This window comes from Ovis canadensis, chromosome 2 (genome assembly GCF_042477335.2).
Source record: "Ovis canadensis isolate MfBH-ARS-UI-01 breed Bighorn chromosome 2, ARS-UI_OviCan_v2, whole genome shotgun sequence".
NCBI classification, from domain to species: Eukaryota; Metazoa; Chordata; class Mammalia; order Artiodactyla; family Bovidae; genus Ovis; species Ovis canadensis.
The window spans coordinates 105,609,706-105,634,034 of record NC_091246.1 but is presented as its reverse complement, the minus strand read 5'-3'; the positions used below and the strand labels follow the sequence as shown (position 1 = coordinate 105,634,034).

General features: G+C 40.1%; 1 protein-coding gene and 1 long non-coding RNA gene across 2 annotated transcripts in view; one reads left to right on the top strand and one right to left on the bottom strand.

Annotated features, from left to right (window-relative positions):
- Window positions 1–3,480: 3,480 nt before the first annotated feature.
- Window positions 3,481–24,329, bottom strand: part of MTMR9 (myotubularin related protein 9) — a 63,474-nt gene continuing 42,625 nt past the window's right edge. Inside the window, exons 4-10 of the mRNA XM_069576748.1 lie at window positions 20,245–20,418; window positions 18,257–18,474; window positions 17,295–17,456; window positions 16,399–16,540; window positions 13,719–13,939; window positions 11,782–11,933; window positions 3,481–8,302 (exon numbers count right to left, since the gene is read on the bottom strand). Of these exons, the coding sequence (XP_069432849.1) occupies window positions 8,139–8,302; window positions 11,782–11,933; window positions 13,719–13,939; window positions 16,399–16,540; window positions 17,295–17,456; window positions 18,257–18,474; window positions 20,245–20,418 (1,233 nt within the window). The 3' untranslated portion in view covers window positions 3,481–8,138. The remainder of the gene's footprint in view (window positions 8,303–11,781; window positions 11,934–13,718; window positions 13,940–16,398; window positions 16,541–17,294; window positions 17,457–18,256; window positions 18,475–20,244; window positions 20,419–24,329) is intronic.
- On the top strand, window positions 9,567–12,597 carry LOC138433682 (uncharacterized). The gene is made up of 2 exons (XR_011254396.1): window positions 9,567–9,680; window positions 11,723–12,597. It is a non-coding gene; the product is annotated as an uncharacterized lncRNA (long non-coding RNA).

Here is a 24,329-nt window from a genome sequence, read left to right as displayed (position 1 = left end):
AAGACAGCCTTCTGAATGGGAGAAAATAATAGCAAATGAAGCAACTGACAAACAACTAATCTCAAAAATATACAAGTAACTTATGCAGCTCAATTCCAGAAAAATAAACGACCCAATCAAAAAATGGGCCGCCAAAGAACTAAATAGACATTTCTCCGAAGAAGACATACGGATGGCTAACAAACACATGAAAAGATGCTCAACATCACTCATTATTAGAGAAATGCAAATCAAAACCACAATGAGGTACCACTTCACACCAGTCAGAATGGCTGCGATCCAAAAATCTGCAAGCAATAAATGCTGGAGAGGGTGTGGAGAAAAGGGAACCCTCCTACACTGTTGGTGGGAATGCAAACTAGTACAGCCACTATGGAGAACAGTGTGGAGATTCCTTAAAAAATTGCAAATAGAACTGCCATATGACCCAGCAATCCCACTGCTGGGCATACACACCGAGGAAACCAGAATTGAAAGAGACACATGTACCCCAATGTTCATCGCAGCACTGTTTATAATAGCCAGGACATGGAAACAACCTAGATGTCCATCAGCAGATGAATGGATAAGAAAGCTGTGGTACATATACACAATGGAGTATTACTCAGCCGTTAAAAAGAATTCATTTGAATCAGTTCTGATGAGATGGATGAAACTGGAGCCGATCATACAGAGTGAAGTAAGCCAGAAAGAAAAACACCAATACAGTATACTAACACATATATATGGAATTTAGAAAGATGGCAATGACGACCCTGTATGCAGGACAGCAAAAAAGACACAGATGTGTATAATGGACTTTTGGACTCAGAGGGAGAGGGAGAGGGTGGGATGATTTGGGAGAATGGCATTCTAACATGTATACTATCATGTAAGAATCGAATTGCCAGTCTATGTCTGTCGCAGGATACAGCATGCTTGGGGAGGACACAGAGAGATGTTATGGGGAGGGAGGTGGGAGGGGGGGTTCATGTTTGGGAACGCATGTAAGAATTAAAGATTTTAAAATTAAAAAAAATTAAAAAAAAAAAAAGAGGTGCGTCTGCCCAATCACCCTGTGGCTGAAAACTTTCACCTTTTCAGGGCCCTTCTCTACTGTTCTTCATAGTAGTTGTTACATCCCACTGCACCATAAATTAGTTCCCTTTTTCTCCACAGCCTCTCCACCATTTATTCTTTCCTCTTTTTTTTTTTGTATTGACTTTTTGATGATGGCTTTTCATATGGAACCAGTTTATTCCTTTTCAAATGAAATTATCCTGTGTATGGATTCACGATATTGAGCATGTTTCATGGACATTTTAAACTGTTAACAAGGAAACTAGCATTTACCAGTTGTAATTAGTTTCCAAGTCTTTTCCTTTTGCAAAAAATTATTTTTGATTAGTTGTATGAAAATTATTTGACAGCAGGTATCATTTACAGTCTAGTAGTCCTTTTCGGACACGACTGAGCGACTTCGCTTTCACTTTTCACTTTCACGCATTGGAGAAGGGGATGGCAGTCCACTCCAGTGTTCTTGCCTGGAGAATCCCAGGGACAGGGGAGCCTGGTGGGCTGCCGTCTATGGGGTAGCACAGAGTCGGACACGACTGAGGCGACTTCGCAGTAGCAGTCCTTTTGAATCAAAAGGAATAGGTTTTAGGTTCCTGTTGTTGGAAATGGCCACAAGATGGCAACATTTCTTCATGCACAACTCTGGTACTATGCTAACGAAAGCCTTAGGGTCAGTTTGACTATCTGATTCTACCTTAGGTTGAATATACCAGCTGGAACCACTGTCAGCTTATGTCTTATTACTACTTCTTTTTTTTTTTTAGATTTTTCATTTATTGTAGTACATTTGATTTACTGTTGTGGAGGTTGTAGGTAAACAGGGTCTCATTTAGTTATACACATATACATATCTGTTCAACTTTTGCCTTCTTTTCACATATAAGTTATTACACGGTATTAGGGTTACCTGCTTTCCTATATAGCTGTTGGTTCCTTGTTGACAGTGTTATATATCAGTGTGATACATTACTCCCAACCTCCCAATGTATCCCATCCTGCCTTCCCCTTTGGTAACCATCTCTTTCACTTTCATAGATTAGTGGATTGGAATCAATTTTTCCGTTTCACATACAAATGATGTTTGTCTTTTTCTGACTTACCTCACTTAGTGCTGTATACCATATTGTTTCCCAATTCACAGGTTACTACAAATGGCATTCTTGCTTTCTTTTATATTGTGGAAGTGTGTCACTTCCTTATCCATTCATTTGTCGATGGACATTTGGTTTGCTTTTCTGTTTGGGTATTGTCAGTAGTGCTATAGTGCATGCTTGGGTGACTTGTTTTTGAATTCTTATTTTCCCCTCTTATTCTCTTAGGAATGTGCCTGTCTGATCATATGGGAGCTCTGTTTTCACCATTTAGACATACCTTCATAATGTTCTCTATAGTGTTTGTTACCAATCACATCCCACCAGCATTATAGGAGGGTCCCCTTTCCTAAGCTCCCCACTATACCATTTACTGTCAGTAGCCTTTTATGGAGAAGGCAGTGGCACCCACCCCAGTGCTCTTGCCTGGAAACTCCCATGGACGGAGGAGCCTGGTGGGCTGCAGTCCATGGGGTCGCGAAGAATCGGACACGACTGAGCGACTTTACTTTCACTTTTCACTTTCATGCATTGGAGAAGGAAATGGCAACCCACTCCAGTGTTCTTACCTGGAGAATCCCAGGGAGTGGGGGGAGCCTGGTGGGCTGACGTCTATGGGGTCACACAGAGTCGGACACGACTGATGCGACTTAGCAGCAGCAGCAGCCTTTTTTATAATCACTATTTTGACTGGTGTGAGGTGATATGTGTAATTTTCATTTTGCATGTCTCTAATAATTCACCATAACTGAGTGCCTTTCATGGAATTTCTTTTCACTACATACTGAATAAATATATTTTCAATATCTACGCCTACTTCTTAGGAGATACCTGTGAAGTTTAGGTGGAAAGGTCATGATGTCTACACATACCTGCAGATGTTTCACCAAAACAACAGTGATGGTACACACTCTCTCACACACACACACTCAAGGGTGTTCAAGCCTATGTTGACTTATAAAGTATTCCACCTGGGTGAACAGTATGTGGGAGATCACTGCACTATTTGCAGCTTTTCTACTGATGTGAATTTTTTCAAAACTAAGTCCAAAAATATATGAACTGTCAAGTGTTAGTTGCTCCAGTTAGTGACCAACTCTTTGCGACCTCATGGACTGTAGGCCATCAGGTTCCTCTGTCTTTGGGATTCTCCAGGCAAGAATACTGGAGTGGGTTGCCATTCCCTTCTCCAGGTGATGTTCCTGACCCAGGAATCGAACCCAGGTCTCCCATATTTCAGGCAGATTCTTTACCATCTGAGCTCCCATGTATATAGCAATTTTAATTAAGACACTGCAAAAACCTTTATAAATATTCGGGGAAAAAGTCAGCCTTTGAATGTATTCAAATTTTATTACCACTGTCTATAGATATTTAACACTAGCATTTGTGCAACAGTCCTCTTCGGCAGAGGAGGATCTTAACACACAAATCTTATAGACTAAAAATAACTGTACCATGTTCAACAAGACTCTTTTTTGATTCAGTAAACCAAGCTTGACAGAGCAGCCAATTCAAGAGAAATGATTCCAGGACATAAGTGAACTTACCACTTAAAGGACCATCACAGATTATACTAAAATGTTACACAGACTTAACGAAAGTTCGTCATTTTCTCCTCGACGCAGACAGGTTCCCCATGTAGAAACCTGTACATCACAGCACTCGGAGGTTTTTGCAAAGCACACATTATAGATACGTTTTCCATACAGTGCAATTTTTATTGTGTAAGACATGAGTAATAGTGCACTTAAATCCAACAGTCACATTCAAATATATCAAGAGTAAACTTCAAGTACCTGGTTATTGAAGAAATACATACTGTTATTATTTTTTTAAGTAACTTGTGCAAGTACAAGATTTTCAGTGTAGATGGTAATAATATATCTATAAGGATTCTACACAAGAGAACGCGAGGAGTATTTGTCTAGAATAATCCACCTCTCTAAAAATATGTGCATTTGGAAAACTGAAGCAAACGTCTTGGGCTGACAGACACAGGCAGTGTTACACACCTTTTTACAATATGTATACTCACAGATGGTTAAAGAGAACTGCTCTACACGACCGTGAGCTCTCATCAGGAACCATTTTCCAGGACCATGTAGCGGACCTCCTGTTATCTTTCATTAATTAAACACAGACGACAGTTCTGCACTGTGGTTCAATTGTAGGACATTAGTTTTCCTTTCTTTTCTTTTTTGAGGGGACTTAGATAACAAGTTCAGACCTTCTAAAACCCAGCTCGGAGTTTCAGAAGGTCTCCTGGGCTTCTAGTAGAAAGGAAGAAACTGCTGTGGATGGTAGACTGTCAGGACTGAGTGGAAACAGAAGTCGTTTTTATTTCAGAAACCCAAAATTGGAAAATAACCCTTCCCTATGACCTGAGCGTAAATATGAGTGCAGCAACCAGTCTTTTACAGTTTTTTGTTGAGATGGTGAATTACACAAGAATACTACTTATAATAGCTTAGTGTACATGCTCTGGGGGCGGGGGTGGGTGGGTGGAGTCTGCGTCATGTTTAAGAATAAGAAATGACTCATCTGTGTTGTCTTGAGGTATAGGATAACCTGGATCAGATGGACTGAATGACTTCATTCTCTGGAAAATTTCAAAGCTTCCAGAATAGAGGATTAACTATTCCAAATATTGCCCATTTGTTTTGGTCCAGGAAATACCTCTCTGATAAAGGGTGCTTGTAATAGACGTGTGTCGTTTTAATTCATAAAACCTGGACATGGGTAGGTACCAAAACTGTGTCTCAGGTGAAGGTCTGATAGAAAGTGGACCTGATGCCCTAGCTAGGACTGACCACTAAAGCAGCTACTCTTGAACCCAGAGAACTACAAGAGCTACGCCTTTAAGCGGTTTTCTTGGTAACGCAGCACAATATTCCTCTTGTTTTTCACTTTGAGTGACAATTACTGGTCAGATCTTTTCCACGATACGGATTGTTTTTCTTCTTTAACTTAAGAAGGACTAAGTCAAAGACTAATATCTCACTTAATTTCATCCTTTAAAATGAAAAGCAGTGACTTGTCTATCACCTCTACAAAATCAGGCTGTGGAGTTCAAAGAAAAGTTTTAAAATAAGATACATACGAAAGTATGTATGTATCTTAAATGATTATTGTCTTCCAAAGTTGTCCCCAAAATCACTTTAAAATCTTGCTTCAAAGGCCTAATTTTTCTTAGGTTTAAAACAAGCTATAAAATTATCTTATTTCTATCAGGTTTTATAATTTCTGCTTATTTTCTTCCCATTTAATAAAATCAAAACAAAAAAATGGAAACAATTACTGACAAGTCTTAAACCACCCAAAAAGTTTCAGCATTTTGATATAACCAAACTGTTTCTTATTAAAAAAAAATTGTGAATTTAAATCTAAAGATCCCTGTACTGCAGCAGTCCTTTGTATTAAAATATTCTTTGTGGGGGGCTTACTGTTTTGCACTCCAGAAATGGAAACCAGCCTTCACAATGAATAAATATGGAAGCTCCACAATGCACATGAACTTGATTATACGTCACTTAACGCCTGTATGGGGCAGTCTGCATCTCACTAATTGAGCCACTATTCTCTTCATTATGAAAGTTTTTAAAGCCGCCTTTATCAAAGACAGTTCTCCAAACTTAACCTTCAGTAAGTATCTTATTAATATAGCCACTGTAATTATTCTTTTCATCCAAGGGATGAGTAATTTAATAGTATTACTAAAAACCCTCTTCAAAATTATATTGATAAAACACTTGTCTTTGTCAGAATTCTCAAGTTTGGGAAAACCTTAGTATTTACATTAATAGATGACCCCTTTGAAAGTGCATTGATACAAAAGTTTGCTTTTACTCCCTGTAAACAGAACTATAGTTTGGACAATCCCTAATTATAAATTAACACTAAAACACAAACTTGTCCAAACTGCTTATGGTTGCTGTCTCAGTAAGAGAAAGAAAAAGAAATGGAAACACTATGTTATCATCATACTCTGGCTCACATGTGAAATGTTCATCAGGAAGACAGGTATACGCTGATGGCATACAGGTTCTCCATGACCAAGCCTAAAAAAAAAAAAACACCCTCTAATGTTTCCACCCACAGAAACCTCATGGCCAACGCCAACCAACATTACTACTGAGAGTGGCTTCTTTAAAAAAAAAAAAATGACTAAAAATTCTCTCGTTTTCCTTAGGGGTCAGTTAACTGAGAAGAAAAAGGCTCCTTCTTCAATTTTGAGGATCCATTAAAAAAGCTAGTGTTTCCTTTTTAAAAAAATTGAGACATTCACACAGCACACAAATACCTATAGCAAGAAAGTACATCTTTGTTCCTTCCCTCATTAGCCTTTCTTTCTATGCCCCAAGATTCTTAACTATAATCAAGAAAACAGGCCAGGAGTAAAACTGAGCTTAGAGAAGAAAGACAAATTTACCAAAAAGAAAGCTCCAACTGTAGATTAGTTGTCTAGCCTTTTGCTCCCAGTCTGAGGAAACGGGGGAAAAGACGTCTTGGCAACTCTTTTGGAGATAGAAAGTATTTGCTGCTTTCTGCAGCTTCTTAATGTGGCCATAGATTTTGTTAGAGTTGATTTTGAAGAACTAAAATTTTAATTTGAAACATAACTCTAAAGCTGGGTTCAGTTTTGGTGTGTTTTACAATGAAATGGTTATATATAGATGGGATTGAAATGATATTAAAGATTACCCTTCAGCTGTCCTTTTAAGGGAAAACTACAATTCAAAGCATTTGTTAAAACGAGCAGTGCCACAAAGTAGAAATGTACATGGGAAGCACCTAATCACGAACTGTTCAGAGTCACAGGCAAAAACCAGCCTATGGCATAAAGTCGTCACTGCTTCTGTAACACTGAAAACATTTCAAATTGGCTTCTGAAGTTTAAAGCATACCTGCATCATGTTCATAAACTCCCACTTAAATTATATTTGCCTAATGGACAAACCAGCAGAGTCGAGATAAATTTTCAAAAGGCTCAAGGGAGTAAGAAAATCTTAACCTTAGTATTAGTAAACTTAGAATATTTAAAAAGAAAACAATCAAGCACACTTCTGTACATAAACCAGTGCAGTAAGAACTTCAGACAAGGGCAGTGCATCTCTGGTTTAAGGTAACCGTATTTGTAGCTTAATTGTAACAAATGAACATCTATTTTAAATGATGGTTTAATGTTACATCCAGCATTTGACACATTTAAAATGTATGACCAAAACCCTGAAGAACCAGTTGGACACTACTGACACCTTATCAGTAACAAATTTCTCCTTTATTTCTAAATTGCACATACTTTTAGTGTCTGTGGTTAAAATAAACTTAGTTCTTCTTAATGTAAATACCAGAGAACTTTAGCTGTTGCCCTTGTAAAAATAATTTACCTTGAATAAATATTCAGCTTTTGTTTTCTTGACAAACCAGAACGAGGATACGAATTCAGCTCTTGTCAGTCCAAAACTGTTTTAAAAGAAGAAGGGCTATTTTATGTGGCAGAGATATTGGAAATAGCATGTTAAACACAAAAGTCTTGGTTTACCAGCAATTTCAGGTTTGAAAAATATTTCTATATTTGGAGTGCTTCAAAAGTCTGATCCTTTTTTAAACTAACAAATATTCTCTAAAAGAGAATAGTCATATCCTTGACTGGTCTGGAGCACTGTTTACAAAGTAGATGCAGAGAAAAGCTTACAATGAAATGGTGTATAACACAAATGGCATAAAATATATAGGTCACCTGTTTCACATAAAATGACTAGCACCTCCTTCCTGCTCCCAAAGTGAAGAGCCCCAACAGGCCACGTGTAACATGAGTAATTATAGTAAGTTTCATTCATAAAGTATTGAGGAATCCATTACATTAGAAGGTTCTCACTTCTAAAGCCTTACGTTCAAGGCCGAACGTGTGACGGTGAACTGGGGGCAGAGGAAACAGAGGTGGGCTACCACTCTGCACGGTCCTGCAAGGGCTGCGGTGGGTAGGGTTCAGGGGCTCTCCTGCACCCCATCCTCAGTCTCCAGTTCTGCCAACTGCCTCCTAAGGAGATTTACTTTCGCTTGCAATTCCTTGTTGTATTCTATGATGTTAACCATTTCTTCATATGCTTCATCCAAATACTTGGAGGATCTGTTCCAGCGTAAAAAAATACCTATTGAATCCACGAAAGAAGAACAGAGGGAAAAAGATGCACACCATGGGTTAGCATTATACTTGCTGTGGTTAATACATAATCCCATGTCTTACAACCCTCTTATTTTTTCACAGTTCACATCTGTGTTTTATTATACTCTAAAATGTACAGCTGTCTGAGGTACTGAAAGAGTACAGTTGAATAGTGTACAAGAAGTCACCATGTACGTGCCTGTTATTCAAAAAAATCCCATAACATTATGAAATAGATCAAAATGCAGTTCTGGTCATATTCAGGAACACAAGCTAGTCATTCACAGTGCCATGAACGCCACAGTTTCACAATACAGAGATTCTTTTTTTAAACAGTCACAGAACTTTACCCAGACCTGTAAGACCTCCTACAGGTGTGCAATCGTTTTCAGAGGGAAAGTGGCAGTTAGAGCAAAAGCAGGGCCACACATATTGTTTAAAGAGCGGGAACTTCAGCACTCTCTCTCTCTCCCTCTGTTTCTTAACAGACCGTCTTCCAGTTCTGTAGGCAACTGCTTTTTCCCCCAGATAACATTAATTATCCTTTTATTATGGATAAAAAGACATTTTCTCCTGTACATACATATATGTTATTGATACCAGCTCAAAGTGATGGCTCAAACATATTCAAGTCAGGAGGTACAAATACTTCCAGACTGCAGCATGCATGCACCAGTGGCAACTAACTTACCAGTAGCTGGTACGTTCACAAAGATTTTATGAGTTATCAGAACACTTTCCATAAACCAAACTGCCAGGCATCCTAGAGAGTCCCTCTGTATGTGTCCGGATACTACTTACATTCTTATCAAAGAAGGGAGATAGAAACAGAGACTAAAGGCCGACCTTGTTGACTTTTCTATTGCATGTATTTTTAAAATCCTGTTCAATACAGGAGTTACTTACTGTTAATGGTTAACTTCGGTGCAGATATAAACAGCAGAGAGACATTTAAGGCCACAGTGGTGGTGTTCTACAATCCATGTACTTACCATGAGAACAGTTTTATCCAACTTAGCACTTCATCCAGTTCTAAGCTGAGGAGGCACTAAACATACAGGGAAACCTTGTCCTTAATGGGGCAGCAGAGGCACATCCATATAAGAAATCTTCTTTTATCACTGAATCCCTGAACTTTCAATGAGGTTTTGTAAAAACCAGTTAAACTGTCCTTCAGGAGACATCTGGCTCTCAAGTTTGCGTTTCCTCCCAAATAACTAGCTTCTCATTTCTGTTATTAAACATGACAGTGGCTTTTAGGTGAACTGTCTCAGAGTTCCTGAACAAGAAGTAGAGCTGCTGTCTCTCATTTAAGCGGTCACTCCTCCTGCACCTGTGACTGACTACACGAGTAAGGAGAAACGGTGAGTGGAGGCTCAGAGCCCCGGGAGGCTCTAAGGTGGAGGCCACTTTCCCACAGGGCCAAACATGGGACACCTTGACCAGTAAGATTAGAAGCATAGGCTGAGCGGGAAGGAGGCAGCTAATGGCAGATATCCCATGCAGAACAAGCCAGGAGAGCTGACAGCCGGGGAGGTGACAGAGACAGGCTCCGTGTCAACCCCAGAGAGGAAGGCAACCCGAGCCCCCTCACACATAAAGTGGGCAGACAGTTTCCACAAAAGACTTGCCCTTGGGAGTCTCACACAGGAGAACACAGTAAAATAACGGCTGTGGACGGTACTTGAGTTTACCAAACAGCTGCCATTCCTGTGTGTATGCCCTTGTTTAACATAAAGATGACTGAAAGTGTACTTGCTGCTGCTGCTAAGTCGCTTCAGTCGTGTCCGACTCTGTGCAACCCCAGAGATGGCAGCCCACCAGGCTCCCCCATCCCTGGGATTCTCCAGGCAAGAACACTGGAGTGGGTTGCCATTTCCTTCTCCAATGCATGAAAGTGGAAAGTGAAAGTGAAGCCGCTCAGTCGTGTCCGACTCTTCGAGACCCGGTGGACTGCAGCCTACCAGGCTCCTCCGTCCATGGGATTTTCCAGGCAAGAGTACTAGAGTGGGGGTGCCATTGCCTTCTCCAAAACCACCTTCAAATTGATTAAAAAGAAATTAAATGGTATGTTATACCCTTTGTGTAACAAATAGATAATATATTTTAGATAGGTTTTTGGTAATTTTTTAAAAAGCATGCTTTAGTATTTAAGGTATGTGAAGAACTGACTCATCGGAAAAGACTGATGCTGGAAAAGATTGAAGGCAGGAGGAGAAGGGGCAACAGAGTTGGATGAGATGGTTGGATGGCATCACCAACTCAATGCACATGAGTTTGAGCAAGCTCCAGGAGTTGGTGATGGACAGGGAAGCCTGGCATGCTGCAGTCCATGGGGTTGCAATGAGTCAGACACTACTGAGCGACTGAACTGACTGCATGGAGTATTTAAGGAGATAAAACTTCAGAATCTGAAAGCAAGGCAGGTAAAAACTCTTCTTTAGACATGAAAATCAGGTCGGGATTATTCCACTTAAACAAGACATCTGCATCACCACCTTGATGGATGACATTCTGTACATTTTATGGAATCTTACTAAAATGGACTAGCTCATTAACCCTTCAACAGCATTTAACAGAAGACTCTGTCCTGAAGACTAGCTGATAGAGAGAACAGAAAGCATCTCCTCAGAGCTTACAGTTTATTCCTGTCCCAACTATCCATCACTTCCTTACACAGAAAGTAATGTACTTTCCCTCACCCCCATTAGGATGACCTATCAAAGATGGGGGGAGAAACAGGAAATAAGTATCGATGAAGATGTGAAGAAACTGTAACCCTCGTCCACTGCTGATGGGGTTGTAAAATGGTACGAGTGTTACGGAAAACAGTATGGCTGTTCTTCAAGACATTGAACATAGAATTACTGTATGATCCAGCAATTCCAGCATCAAAAGCAGGGTCCTGAGGAGATATTGGCATGCCTGTGGGCCAAAAGGTAGAGGCAACCCAGGTGTCCTTTGACATATGAGTGAATAAGCCAAATGTATACACACAATGAAAAATTACTCAGCCTTAAAAAGGAAATCCCATCACACGCTACTACATGGATAAGCCTTGAGCACAATAATTACGTTCAGTGAAATAACGCAGTCACAAAAGGACAAATACTGTATGGATCCACTTAGATGAGGTAGCAGGAGTAAGCAGAGTGGTGGTTGTCTGGGGCTGGACAGGAACTCTGAGAAGCTGCTGTTCAATGGGTAGAGTCGTCAAGTTACACGAAGAAAAGTTCTGGAGACCTGTTTCACAACAACGTGATATACTTGACCATCTCTGTGTACAATTAAGTATTATGTTGGTAAATTTTGTGTTTTTATCACAATAAAAAGAAGTAATGTACCTTCTTATCTTGAGAAAATATCTGATATAAACAGCAGTATCCATTTACGCTTGTACCCACAGGCAGTCAAGAGAACATCCTGGACTATCAATAAAGGGTTTGCAAAGGATGCATGACTTACCCTCCCACAGCTGAAGACTCTGTGGAGCAACAGAGGGCCAGATGACAAGGTTGTTGGCTTCAAAGAGAGGGTTGGTGAACTTACTCAGTTCACTGGGCCGGTTGACCCAGGACCACAGAGACATCGTTTTCTGCTGCAGCTTCAACTTACATCTGATCAAGAAAGAAAACTGCTGTTAAACCAATTAATGTATGACAACCACTATTAAATGCTGCTTCTATTAGGACCATTCCTTTTCTCTGTACATTGGAAGGCAGAACACAAGATTTTTTAGCAGGGGAACAAAATGCTGTCAAATTGAAATATTTGTCAGCATTTTTAACTGTCAACAATTAGCTAAACTGAAGAAACAGAAAATCTCAACAGACCTATAATGAGTAAATAAATCTGACTCCATATTGGATCTGTTTCTTTTACTTTAATTTTTGTATTCGATTCCTTTTGCCACAAGTTAATCACTAAAAGAATGCTGCTTATAGCTTGAAGCATACATAATGGCCCACCTCTGGGAACCCTGCCTCCATGTCTGAATGCTCAGCTAAAATATATTCGTTTTGCTCCCAGGAAACATCCTTACCAGGCTCACCAGTGAATGGTTGCAGAAAAGAAGTTAACACATCCCCTCCCAAATCTGGCTGGAACCAGGAAACATTTCAAACAAGTCACTTTTTCCAACTTTGCCTCCTTAGCTCCCCACCCTTTGTTTTATAAAAGTTCCCAGCATCCACACCCAGGCAAGACACTTCTTTGGGACACTAATACACCATCTTCCTGCTCTGTTGGCTTTCCTAATAAAGTTGCTAGTCTTTGCCCTGACGACTTGTCTCAGTTTATTGGCCTGTGGTGCGACAAGCAGTATAGTAAGACATTTCAACTTGAACAAGTTAATCCTATCTCAGCTCCATACTATCATCAAAGAAAACACTCAGAGCAAATACCCTGGGGATACAGAGCAGTATAAAATATAAACACACCAATTAGTCAAACTGATGAGGTGACTCGTGTGGCTTCAGTTAACTATCACCAAAACACAATGAGAAAACTATGGTGACAGAATTTTCTAGAGCAAATAGTTCTAAATTTTCCCCCACAAGCATCTATAAGAAAATCTAATATTGAAATATTTTCCAATTCAGCTTTAAAGTAAAAAAGAAAGAAAATGTATTGCTTGAATTTTAAACTGGTAAAGACTCAGTGATTCCATTCTTTGGTGAAGACTGTTAATTGTTTACATTTATTATTCAGCTACACGATGCCAGCTACCAGTCAAGAGACCAATCCTGTCTCTCACGCAGAGGAAGCCCTTAGATTGAACCCAAATGAGAAGATGACCAGTTGAGCATCTTTTAATGATCATTCTGATAGGAATCTTCTAATTAAACCTACACACTTGATGGCGTCTGGGTTATGAAGCGAGACTTGCACTCTGGGCCTGAGGACAGTTTCTTGGTATGAGAGACACTCGAGAACAGGAGCAGGAAGACCTGTGCTGTGGCCATACTTCTGGTGGCCAAATGGCTGGGTGTCCCTGGACGATCATTAACTTCTCTGGATATTACCTTTTTACTCTATGAAACCGCATGGAAGGTAGAATCAGATCATACATTTAAGCTTCTTACAGGTGTCACATACTATGTTCTTACAAAAGGAAAGTAACATCTTAATGGTTGCTTAGTTTACTCCAAGCTTTTTAATCAGTGTGTGGACTCATTTTAATCTAACGGAACAAAATCTAGGATATGCTCCCATCTAGCATGTGACAGGCTCGTAATAAGCATGCAGCATCCGGACTCATACAGAAGGGCTCTCAGCCATGCTGACGGTGACCACCACCATCTTTTAAATATCGATAATGTTAACGCAGAAGCGAATCCTCGTCTCTTTTAGGAAATAACCAAAACGACTGAAAATGGCCCCCACGTGAACAGTGTACCCACCTTTCACTTTCATTGTTGCCCAGAAATGTTCCAAACTGTGAGGCATAGGCATGCTCAAAGAGCATGATGAGGAAATTCTCGTTGAATTCGAAAGAACAAGGGAACTGACGAAGTATCTGCCACACACAGTCCAAGAAGAGAAGAAACACAGGCGCCTCCCACTTCTGCTTGCTGTTGCAGTAGGCTGACTGTGCGCAGCGCTGCTGGAACGGGTGACCAGCCTACGAGGGAAGGTGGAGAGCTGGCCGTCATATCCCGGTGAGGCCACATTACGGCATGTTATTAACAGTTTCACACAGCTGCAACAACACTATTACACGGAACATCCTATGCTTTGGTTGACAGCTAGACCACCTTCCACTAAGGGAAAAGACACGATTTCCAAATATCGGGCTGACCAAAAAGTTTGGAAAAACTCGAAATGTTTGGCCATCCCAGAACTTAACAAGGCTACACAGTTAGCCATAAGAGCTGTGGTTGTTCTTGGAATATCAAATAGAACAATGGACTTCTGTAATAATAAACATAATATAAATCTTACTAGGTTGGTGAAATCTGGAGCAAAGTCAAAGAACGTTAAGTTCTGCAGGTACAAAACAAAGGCCAGCTCTCCCCTTCTATCCAGCCAGAGTGCTGTAGCCTGCAGTAAGCTCCATAAACCTCACCACTCCATAAAGATAAATACGGGTTTCTCACAGACAGATTTCATCAGGTCACTCCTGATATTAAGTCGTCTTCAGAAAATTAAGATCACGGCATCTGGTCCCATCACTTCATGGCAAATAGATGGGGAAACAGTGGAAACCGTGACTTTATTTTGGGGGGCTCCAAAATTACTGCAGATGGTGACTGCAGCCATGAAATTAAAAGATGCTTGCTCCTTGGAAGAAAAGTTATGACCAACCTAGACAGCATGACAAAAAGCAGAGACATTACTTTGCCAACAAAGGTCCATCTAGTCAAAGCTATGGTTTTCTCAGTAGTCACGTACATCGAAGAATTGATGCTTCTGAACTGTGGTCTTGGAGAAGACCCTTGAGAGTCCCTTGCACTGCAAGGAGATCCAACCAATCCATCCTAAAGGAAATCAATCCTAAATATTCATTGGGAAGACTGATGCTGAAGCTGAAACTGCAATATTTTGGCCACCTGATGTGAAGAACTGGCTCATTTGAAAAGACCCTGATGCTGGGAAAGATTGAAGGCAGGAGGAGAAGGGGCCAACAGAGGATGAGATGATTGGATGGCATCACTGACTCAATGGACATGAGTTTGAGTAAACTCTGGCAGTTGGCGATGGATAGGGAGGCCTGGCATACTGCAAGTCCATGGGGTCACAAAGAGTCAGACACGACTGAGTGACTGAACTGAACTGAACATATGAAAAGAAGTTACTGTCATGAAGACATCTGTAAGAATACTTTTACATTAGAGACAAGGCTCTCCTTAGTTTCCCTCTTCTCAACAAAAGAACTGAAGAGTCTGCCATCTACTGCCCAAAGGGAATTTTCAAATCATTTGGCTCTCTGGCCTACCCAGAACCTGAGTACTGATATTATCCCCGCAGTCACATCCTTCTAGGTATTTCACAGACTTGTTTTATCTTTGGATCTTTAATGGCAACCCACTCCAATATTCTTTCCTGGGAAATCCCGTAGACAGAGAAGCCTGGCAAGTGGCCTCAGTCCATGGGGTCACAAAGAGTCGGACACGGAGGAGCACACACAGAAATCACGCGCATTTGTCTGCTATGCTCACAAGGAATGTAGCTGTGGAAGATCACCAAATACTTAGGATGGTCTGACTTAAAGGACCGCTGTCAGGGTGGGTGGATGTGGTAAACACAACAGCATTACCACATAATAAACATGGATTGTAACTGGAAGGGCTAGAAGAGAGAGAATGCTCCTTCCAAGTTACATCTAAACATTTGCTTTCAATCACAGCTGTATACTGAGTGACACAGTGCACAAACATCTGAATTAATCTCTAGCTTGGAGGATTTCCATCTATTTTACGAGACCTTTATTTTAGCTGCCCTTCAGCATCTCATAGGCCAGCACTGTGCTGTGTCCAAGGAGTGAAAGCTGCACTTGGCAAGGCTCTCTGAACTCAAAGACGTCACTGTACTTGGGTCTAGTTCGGGAAACAAAGCGTGACAAGAAGGGATGAACTTTATCTGTGGAGGAAGTTAGGGTCCCGAAGACTCCATGAAGCGACAGTGAGCTGGGTCTCACAGGGTGAGAAGGGCTTCCGCCTGGCTGGGGGAGAAGGCAGGATGGGGCCAGGTGAGAAGACAGGAAGCGCTGAAGCACACGCTTCCTGCTTACAAGTCCCCACTCCTCCTCACACGCTGGTTTGTGTCTTTTACCTCTAAACAGACTAGGCTCTGTGAGACAAGACCATGCTTTACACTCTTTGTGTTTCCCTGTAGGCGACAACAGACAACTAACAAGCGTTTGTTAGGGGAATAAAGTGCCAAACGAACAATACGAGCAAAGAGGGAGACAAAAATGGAGAGGCAGTAAAGATCCCAGACATTTACTAAGAGGAAGACAGAGGAGCTGTTCCCCAGAAAAGTGAACGTCTGAATCCATCAGTTTCATGTCTCCATTCCCACAAACCAGGATCAAACATCAGTTACAAGTAGCTCCTGTGTGCACAGAACAGCTTTTCTCACCTGCAGCCACTCTCTTTCTATTAAGGCCTCAAAGCCGCGGATGGTCCTGCTTCTTGGTTCCAAGATGATCTGGGCCAGGGAGGTAACCTGAAGTGTGGAATCAGTTCCTTCTGTTCCATGGACCAGTATGGATGCTCCTTCCCTGTAAGGAAAATCCAGAGAACTAATGGGACACTCCCAGCACTGTCAACTGACTGCTAATAATAAACAGTTCTTGAGAGTAACAGTTGAAAGCCTTTTGCATTCTGCTCTGTCTGGTAGGTTCAGATCCAAATAAGGTACATGAAGAGAGCTTCCCTTGGGGAAAATATGAAAGCATGGTAAGTCCCAAATTTCACAGGGCAAGAGCTCTCTGAAACTTCTTTCCATTATTTTTCAGTTTAAGAAAATAGAAACTGTTAGATTCACAACTTAAGGATTTGTATAGAAAAAAATAGGTCCTTGAGTACTTAAAAAATCTGTGTCATGGATGTCATGTGTATGTACATGAACAATTAAATGCCAGACTCGTCACATAAATGTCACAGATACTGAATGGCACTGACTATCTTATAAAATAACGTGAACATACGATGGACTTCCCTGGTGGTTCAGTGGTAAAGAATCTGCCTGCCAAGGCAGGAGATGCAGGTTCAATCCTTGGGTTGGGAAGATCCCCTGGAGAAGGAAATGGCAACCCACCCCAGTATTCTTGCCTGGGAAATCCCACGAACAGAGGACTCTGGCACGCTCCAGTCCATGGGGTTGCAAAGGATTGGACATGACTTTAGCAGCTAAACAACAATGAACGTAAGTCACAGAACAGACACACATGGTAACCCGATACATAAACACAGGTCTGGACGGAAGCAAGCCTAGTTGGCAGGAGCTCCCCACACCAGAACCCTAATACTTACCTGTCAAGACACTGCGCAGCCAGGCAGGCAGTTGTCAGAATCTCTTTGATGTGAGTCAGCCAGTTGGAGGCCTCCAATTTACTGAGCCATCGGTCCATGTTTTGTGTTTGGTCATTACAAGATTCCACGAGTTTGATTAAGCTCTCCTGAAGAATGTGATACCTTTGAGAAATAAGAAAAAGTAGATAAGAAGAAAAAAAGATAACAGAAAACAGAACAATGAAGGAAGAAACCAAATAAAAAACTCAGCCTCCCATATATCCAAGAGCAAGAGCAGCTCAAAATACTCTAAAAATATTTACCTTGCTATGTAATAATTTACAGGGTTTAGGATTATGAAACTAATATTTAAAATTATCTGACTGGGGAGAGCGTCAGAGCCGTGCACTTTGTGACCGGTCAGAGACAGCGCCCCTGACGTCAGCACCCTACTCCCATGGGCTCACTCTGGACACCTATACTGTCAGCAGAGAACCCAAGGCCAGCTCAGATCGCATTATTAGTTCCAACTCCCACCCCTTCACCCTCCCAGAAGCAATTTTAAACCATTAACTGCAAGCGTAAATGAGATGATACCGGTGGAGGAAACAAGATGTGGAAGTTAAGGGGGTATGAGGGAAATTTAATGTCTTAAGTATTTTTGACTTAGCAAAATGTAGTTGGTCTGTAGCATCTCTTTTCAGGAGGTTTGGTGACCACTGATCTAAAGCAGAGGAGATCTCATGTGATGAAATTTCAGAGCTAAGAGAGGAAAAAATGCTGTTCGACTAAAACTCACTTGTGAGCATCTACCACGAGTTTTCTGCTTATCTCATAGAACACAAGGGTGAGATACCCAGCCAATTTTTGACTCAAGCTAATATGAAGGCTCCTTTGAAAACTTGTGATCTTCCAACAGCTAAGAGCTCACCCACTCTGATTAGCTTCAAATAAGAGTCCATACTGTCTCCTGAATCTTTTACCTCTCAATGGACTTGTGAATCCGCCTCCACTGGGGATAATGAGCTTCTTGCTCAAAGCCGCCTCCTTTGGCTCTAGCCTGCTGAGCTACATTCAGAGGCCGAGTATCAATGATGTAGCCGCGCTTCCCTGCCCTGAGGGTGGCATTTATCAGCTTCTCATCCTCTTTGCAGCGCCTCCCATTTGTGCCAGTGAGTGGCTGGCCGCTTCGCATAACAACCTGCAAGGATAACAGAGTCTAAAATTTAGTAGTAGCTGCTTTCAAAGTTTCTGAAAACAGAAATGAATTAAGCTAGATTAAGAATGTCTCAAAAAACAGTTGTGTGTCATTTCAGAGATGAATTCGATCCTGAAACAAAGAAATATTTCTATGTATGAACAACAGTTAAAAAACAGTAAAACAAAAATAAGACTTGGCATTCTTTTTTTTTAATTTATTTATTTTAATTGGAGGCTAATTACTTTACAATATTGTATTGGTTTTGCCATACACCAATACTAACGCACATATATGGAATTTAGAAAGACTTGGCATTCTTCCATGATTTTTCTTCCCACTGTCTCAAAATACTTTCACATAATATAGCTCCCCTTTAAGATCAAATATTCTAGTTCATTTAGTCAGTGAGTTAGTCGTCCAGTAGATCCAGGCCTGTAATTAAGACAATATTAATGGCCTAGACACCAGGAAACTTCTGCTTCAGCTACGTAAACTTAGGGTTGGCAGCTTTTATCAAGAATTGTAAAGAGAAAAGGAACCAGTGATAAAATTAAAAAGGTTATACACTATTAAGCTTGCTTTGGGAATCATTTTCAATGTCTTGAAAGCTACTTGTTATCTATTCTTTATTCTCCAGTGGCTCTCTTTCAATATTCCAGGACTTAACCAGTCATCTCCAAAGACCAACAACTATATACTAGGTTGGTCAGAAAGCTCCTTTGGGTTTTTCCATAAGATCTTACTTATTTGATACTTTTCTCAAAAAGCAACATCTATTATACTGATCTCTTCCCTGGTGACTGGTCTGGAATTATTTTAGTCTCATCCCATAATATATACTGTTATCTTAACTACTTTGAAATTTAACTTAAGGAGGGTTGTCCAGAATGGCAGACTCTCTGACTGCATTCACCATGTAACTGAACAATAATGTATTCTGAGTTGTTAAAATGCTTTATGGTGAACCCTAGTTGAAGAAAAATACTGCTCAGCAAACAAGATAGGTGACCTAGTTAAAAAAAAAATCTCTTTATCCTAAATATCACAATTCAGAGGAAAAAGGAAAACAGCTATAACTTATTCACTAATTTACTACTGGATGCAAAATGAGAAGCAGAGTTTACTGACTGAGAGAAAACATGAGGAGAAAAATGAATTCAGAAAATATTTAGGAAACAAATACACAATGAACACCTGCCTGTTCAATGGTCGACGCCTGTATTTACTTAAGTTGTGACTAATGATAATGTGTCACTCGTCTCCCTTTGGAAAATAAAAATGTTTGCAGTCTGGTGAGAAGAATCAAGCACCATAGGGCCTCCCCGGTAGTCCAGTGGCTAGCACTCCGAGCGTCCACTGCACAGGGTGCAGGTTCAATCCCTGGCTGGGAGAATGGAGACCCCACGTGCCGCAAGGCACAGCCAGGGGTGTGGAAAAAACGTGTCAGACCATTATTCCAGTCAGAGAACTTTAGTTGCTACCAGTCATTTTCAGTATCAGATAACATTAGTTCCCTTTGTCCTGAGTCCTGAAGATAAGCGTTCCTGGGCTTTTCTAAGGCTAAGCAGCATTATGGAAAGAATTCAAAGTCATATCCTGATCACAGAAAACATTCTACTCCTGATTCCCGAAAGTTTAAACAGAAGTAAAATTCCTGGCAGGAGAGACTACTCACTTCAGTGAACAGGTACACAGAAAAGGTGAACAGTTCTAAGAACCTCAAACCAAATCTTCCAGTTGACCACGGAGCAGTATTTACTGTTCACTTACCATTCCATTCTTTTTATGATAATAGCTGAGAACTGGGAAGCGGCCTCCATGGCGGAATGTGGCTACCTTCCGAAGTGCCTCGTCGTCGACGGCTTTGGGGACTATGACAGCTGGCGGGTAAGAGGGGCACACAGCAAACTCCTTATTGACATAGCTTAACCTCCATTCACTGATCTGAAAGACACAAAATACTTTAAAGCTAAGCAGGTACCTCAATCTCACAAAATAATCTGAAAACTTCTGTTAAAGGAGCTTAGAGATTCATTTTCATACAGTGAAGACACCATCTCACAGGAGTTTAACAGGAGGACACCTAGCCCTTCCTGAAACACTTTCAGAAAACACGGGCTCCATTCTTCAGAGCCAGCTTCTTACAGGGCTGAGTATCGCTAGCTCCTAAAAAGCTCTTCCTCATGTTGAGCAACGTTTAGTGCTCTGTAACTTCCTCTATTTTTTTTTTTAACCATGATTTCCCTATTCCACAAGACAGCCAATGGAATATATGAAAGATAGCTGATTCTCCTTTAGTTTTCTATTATCCAGATTAAATATATTAATTATATTCATGAACATCATCTCATTCATTCTTGTCTGGGTACCAATGGTACCCTTAAAGTATAGCAACAGGAACTACAGCAACTATAGCAGCAACTCCAGATAATGCTTGACCAGAGCAGAATAGTGCTACTATCTACATCAAATCCCTTGCTCATTTCTGCTGTTTAACAGAGGAGGAAAAATGAGGAAAGACTGTTAACATCATTCTTCAAGCAATAACAGCTTACTACTAAGAAAGATTATACTTATGAGTCAGTGAAATAATTTCAAACTCAGCAAGCTAAGGATCAAAAGTACACAATATAAAATGATCAAATGACAACTTATTTCTAACATTAAAAATGAAAGCCATTTAAAGACTGTAAAAAGCTTTTTGCATGAAAGTTTTGATATTTTCCTGTAAGTCAGAGTTAGCCTAACATACTGGCCACGGGCCGTAGTATCAGGAGGATAAGCCAAAGCGTGTCTAATACACTGTGCTTGTGGTCCTGCTCGGTTGTGTCTGACTCTCTGCAACCCTATGGACTACTGCCCGCCAACCTCCTCTGTCCATGGAAGAGAGGAACCTGTCAAGAGTGGGGACTTCCTACTCCAGGGGCTCTTTCCAACCCTGGGATTGAACTTGAGTCTTCTATGTCTCCCGCACTGCAGGTGGCTTCTTTACCGCTGAGCCACTGAGGAAGCCCCTTGATATACTGTAAATGTATTTGAAAAAACCTTTTAGAAGATGCAGTAACATTTTTAATTAAATGTTTTCACTGTTCAAACTTATGCACATTATTAATTTAAAAGATACTTTCTAAGAGAGTCAATAATTTTTCAAAAAAAAGAAATATCCCTAGTTTCTGGAAAGTTCTTCTTCATATTGAAGAAAATTTATTGCTCAGTAACTTCCTGTATTTTATTTTTTAACCATGATTTCAGTACAAGTCCCCTATTTCACACAGCAGCCTATGGAATATATGAAAGATAGCTGATTCTCCTTTAGTTTTCTATTATCCAAATTAAATATATTAATTATTCTCATTCATTCTTATCTGGGTACCATTTACTTTATTAATGGTACTCTTAAAGTATAGCAGTAAGAAGACTGCAACTCCAGATAATACTTAACCAGAACAGAATAATGCCACTACCTCCATCAAATCATTTCTGTTATTTAAAAAAGGAGAAAAAATGAGGAAAGCCTGTTAGCAGCATTCTTAAAGCAATAACTGCTTAATACTAAGAAAGTATTCTGCTAATCTATCATCTAATTCTCCTTCCCCAGAGGAACCATTTTCAACTCGTAGATTTTTATTGATTTTGAGTGTTTTTACTGTTAGGCATTCCTTACTGGTTTCCTGCTCTAGAGAACGCCGTGGTTCTTCACTGACCTGCAATACCACTTGTGTCAAACCTCCTAGTAACTTTCCACACATGGTGGGGCCTGCATCCGTCCCACTGGTCCACCTGCAGTGAGTCGCCGGCTTTTAGAATAAGCTTGGCATTTAGTAGGCCAAGTCTCCTATATCCTCTTCCCTCCTTCTTGTTCTTCAAGAGACTCTTGGTTTCCCTTGATCCTTTGCCCCTTTAATGTAACTTCCTATCAAATTCCATGTAAAATCCCACTGGGATTTTAGTAAGATGGCACTGACTATATAGACTGATTTGGAAACAATGACATCTTTATAATATCTAAATTCCTTGTCTATAGGCATAGTATCCTTCCACTTTTAAATCTTAATTTTTTTCAATAAAGTTATAAAATTCTCTCAATAAACATCCTGCATATCTTTTCCTAGGAACCTTATTTTTTAATGCATTTTAGTTGTATGTCTTCAAATTTGTGTCTGGTGTAGAGAAATGCATACAGTTTCAAGATTCTTTCAGTTTCCTATGTACAGAAACATATAATCAACAACTAATAGCAATTTGTTTCTTCATTTCAATCCTTATACCTTTTATTTTCCCTTCCTGACTTCCTCAGCTAGGTGTATGATGGTGAGCAAATCTTTGTCTCACTCTTGAACTTACAGGGAATAATGAAAGATTTGCTTTTTGTATGTTTTTACTTTTGTAGTTACCCTTTATTAGATTCAAATTCAACTCTGCTAAGAGCTTTTATCATGAACAAATGCTTAATTTATTCAAACTGTTTTTTCTCTTCTAATTCTGTCTTACCATATATGTGATTTGTCTTTTTCTCTTTGGTTAATTTTGTGATACCTCTTTGCCTTACTGTTCGATAGCAGAAATCTGTATGTCTAAGACTTCCTTTTCATTATCCCATGTGGTATTTGCTGGGACACCTTAGTCTAAGGCTCTGTGACTTTCTGATTTGGAAGATGACAATCTCCACTACCACCTATTCCAGTGCTGCCTTTCTTACGACTTCTCTACTACCTTCTCGAATCTCCATGCACTAAACACCGAGCCTTCTTCTCTTACCACCCCTGCACGCACCTGTCTTCCCTATCAGTTCTTCCACCCTCCTTCTCTGTCCTGTTTGAGCATCTATATTCCAGACCACTGGATTCTCATTTCTAGTCATCTCCAATCAGCTACTTAACCTTTACATCAAGTTATTCTTTTCTCTTCTTTTAAGTCAACTTTACTGAGATTTTACTATTTTATATGAAAAATAAACTAGATCCATTTAGAGGACACGATTTTATGACTCTTGACGGCTGTACCCTCCCATAAAACACCACCACAATCAAGATAAACATTTCAGTCATCTTTTGCAACAATTCCTAGTATATTTTTACAGTCTATACCTCTCCATCCACACCCAATAGTAGGAATCACCATCTGCTTTCATTCACTTTTAGTGTTATACCTAAGAAATCTTTGCCTAGTCAGGGGTCATAAAGATTTTCTCCTGTACTTTCTTCAAGAAGTTTTACACCTTTAGCTCTTATGTTTTGGTCTATATTTTCAGTTATTTTTTGTGAAATAAAAGTTTAGATCTATCTTTTTTACATCCAATTGTTCCAATGCCATTAGTTGAAAAAACTATCCTTTATCTAGAGAATTGTCTAAGCACCTTTGGCAAAAACTGATTGCAGAGGCAAGAGTTCTTTTCTAACCTTCTGTTCTGTTCCGTGTATCACTATTTTTATCCTTATGCAATATATCACATTTTCTTGATGACTGCAGCCTGAGAGTAAGTTTTGTAAATCGTTTAGATTTCTTTTTCCCCAAAGCTGTTGTGGCCATTCTAGTAACTCTGCAGTTTCATAAAAATTTCAGGATAATTTTGACAATTTCCACAAAGACACCTACTGGAATTTTGACAGGAAGCTGCACTGAATCAATAAACCAGCTTGGAGAGAATTAGCAAACTACACTCCACAACCCAAATCCAGTCCCCTACTTGTTTTGTAAATGCAGGCATACCTTGAAGACAGTGCTCGCCTGGAAGACCACTGCAATGAAATGAATAGTTCCCTAAAGCGAGTCACACATTTTTTGCCTTCCCAATGCCTGTACAAGTTATGTTTACACTATACTATAGTTTATTATGTTTGCAACAGCATTATGTC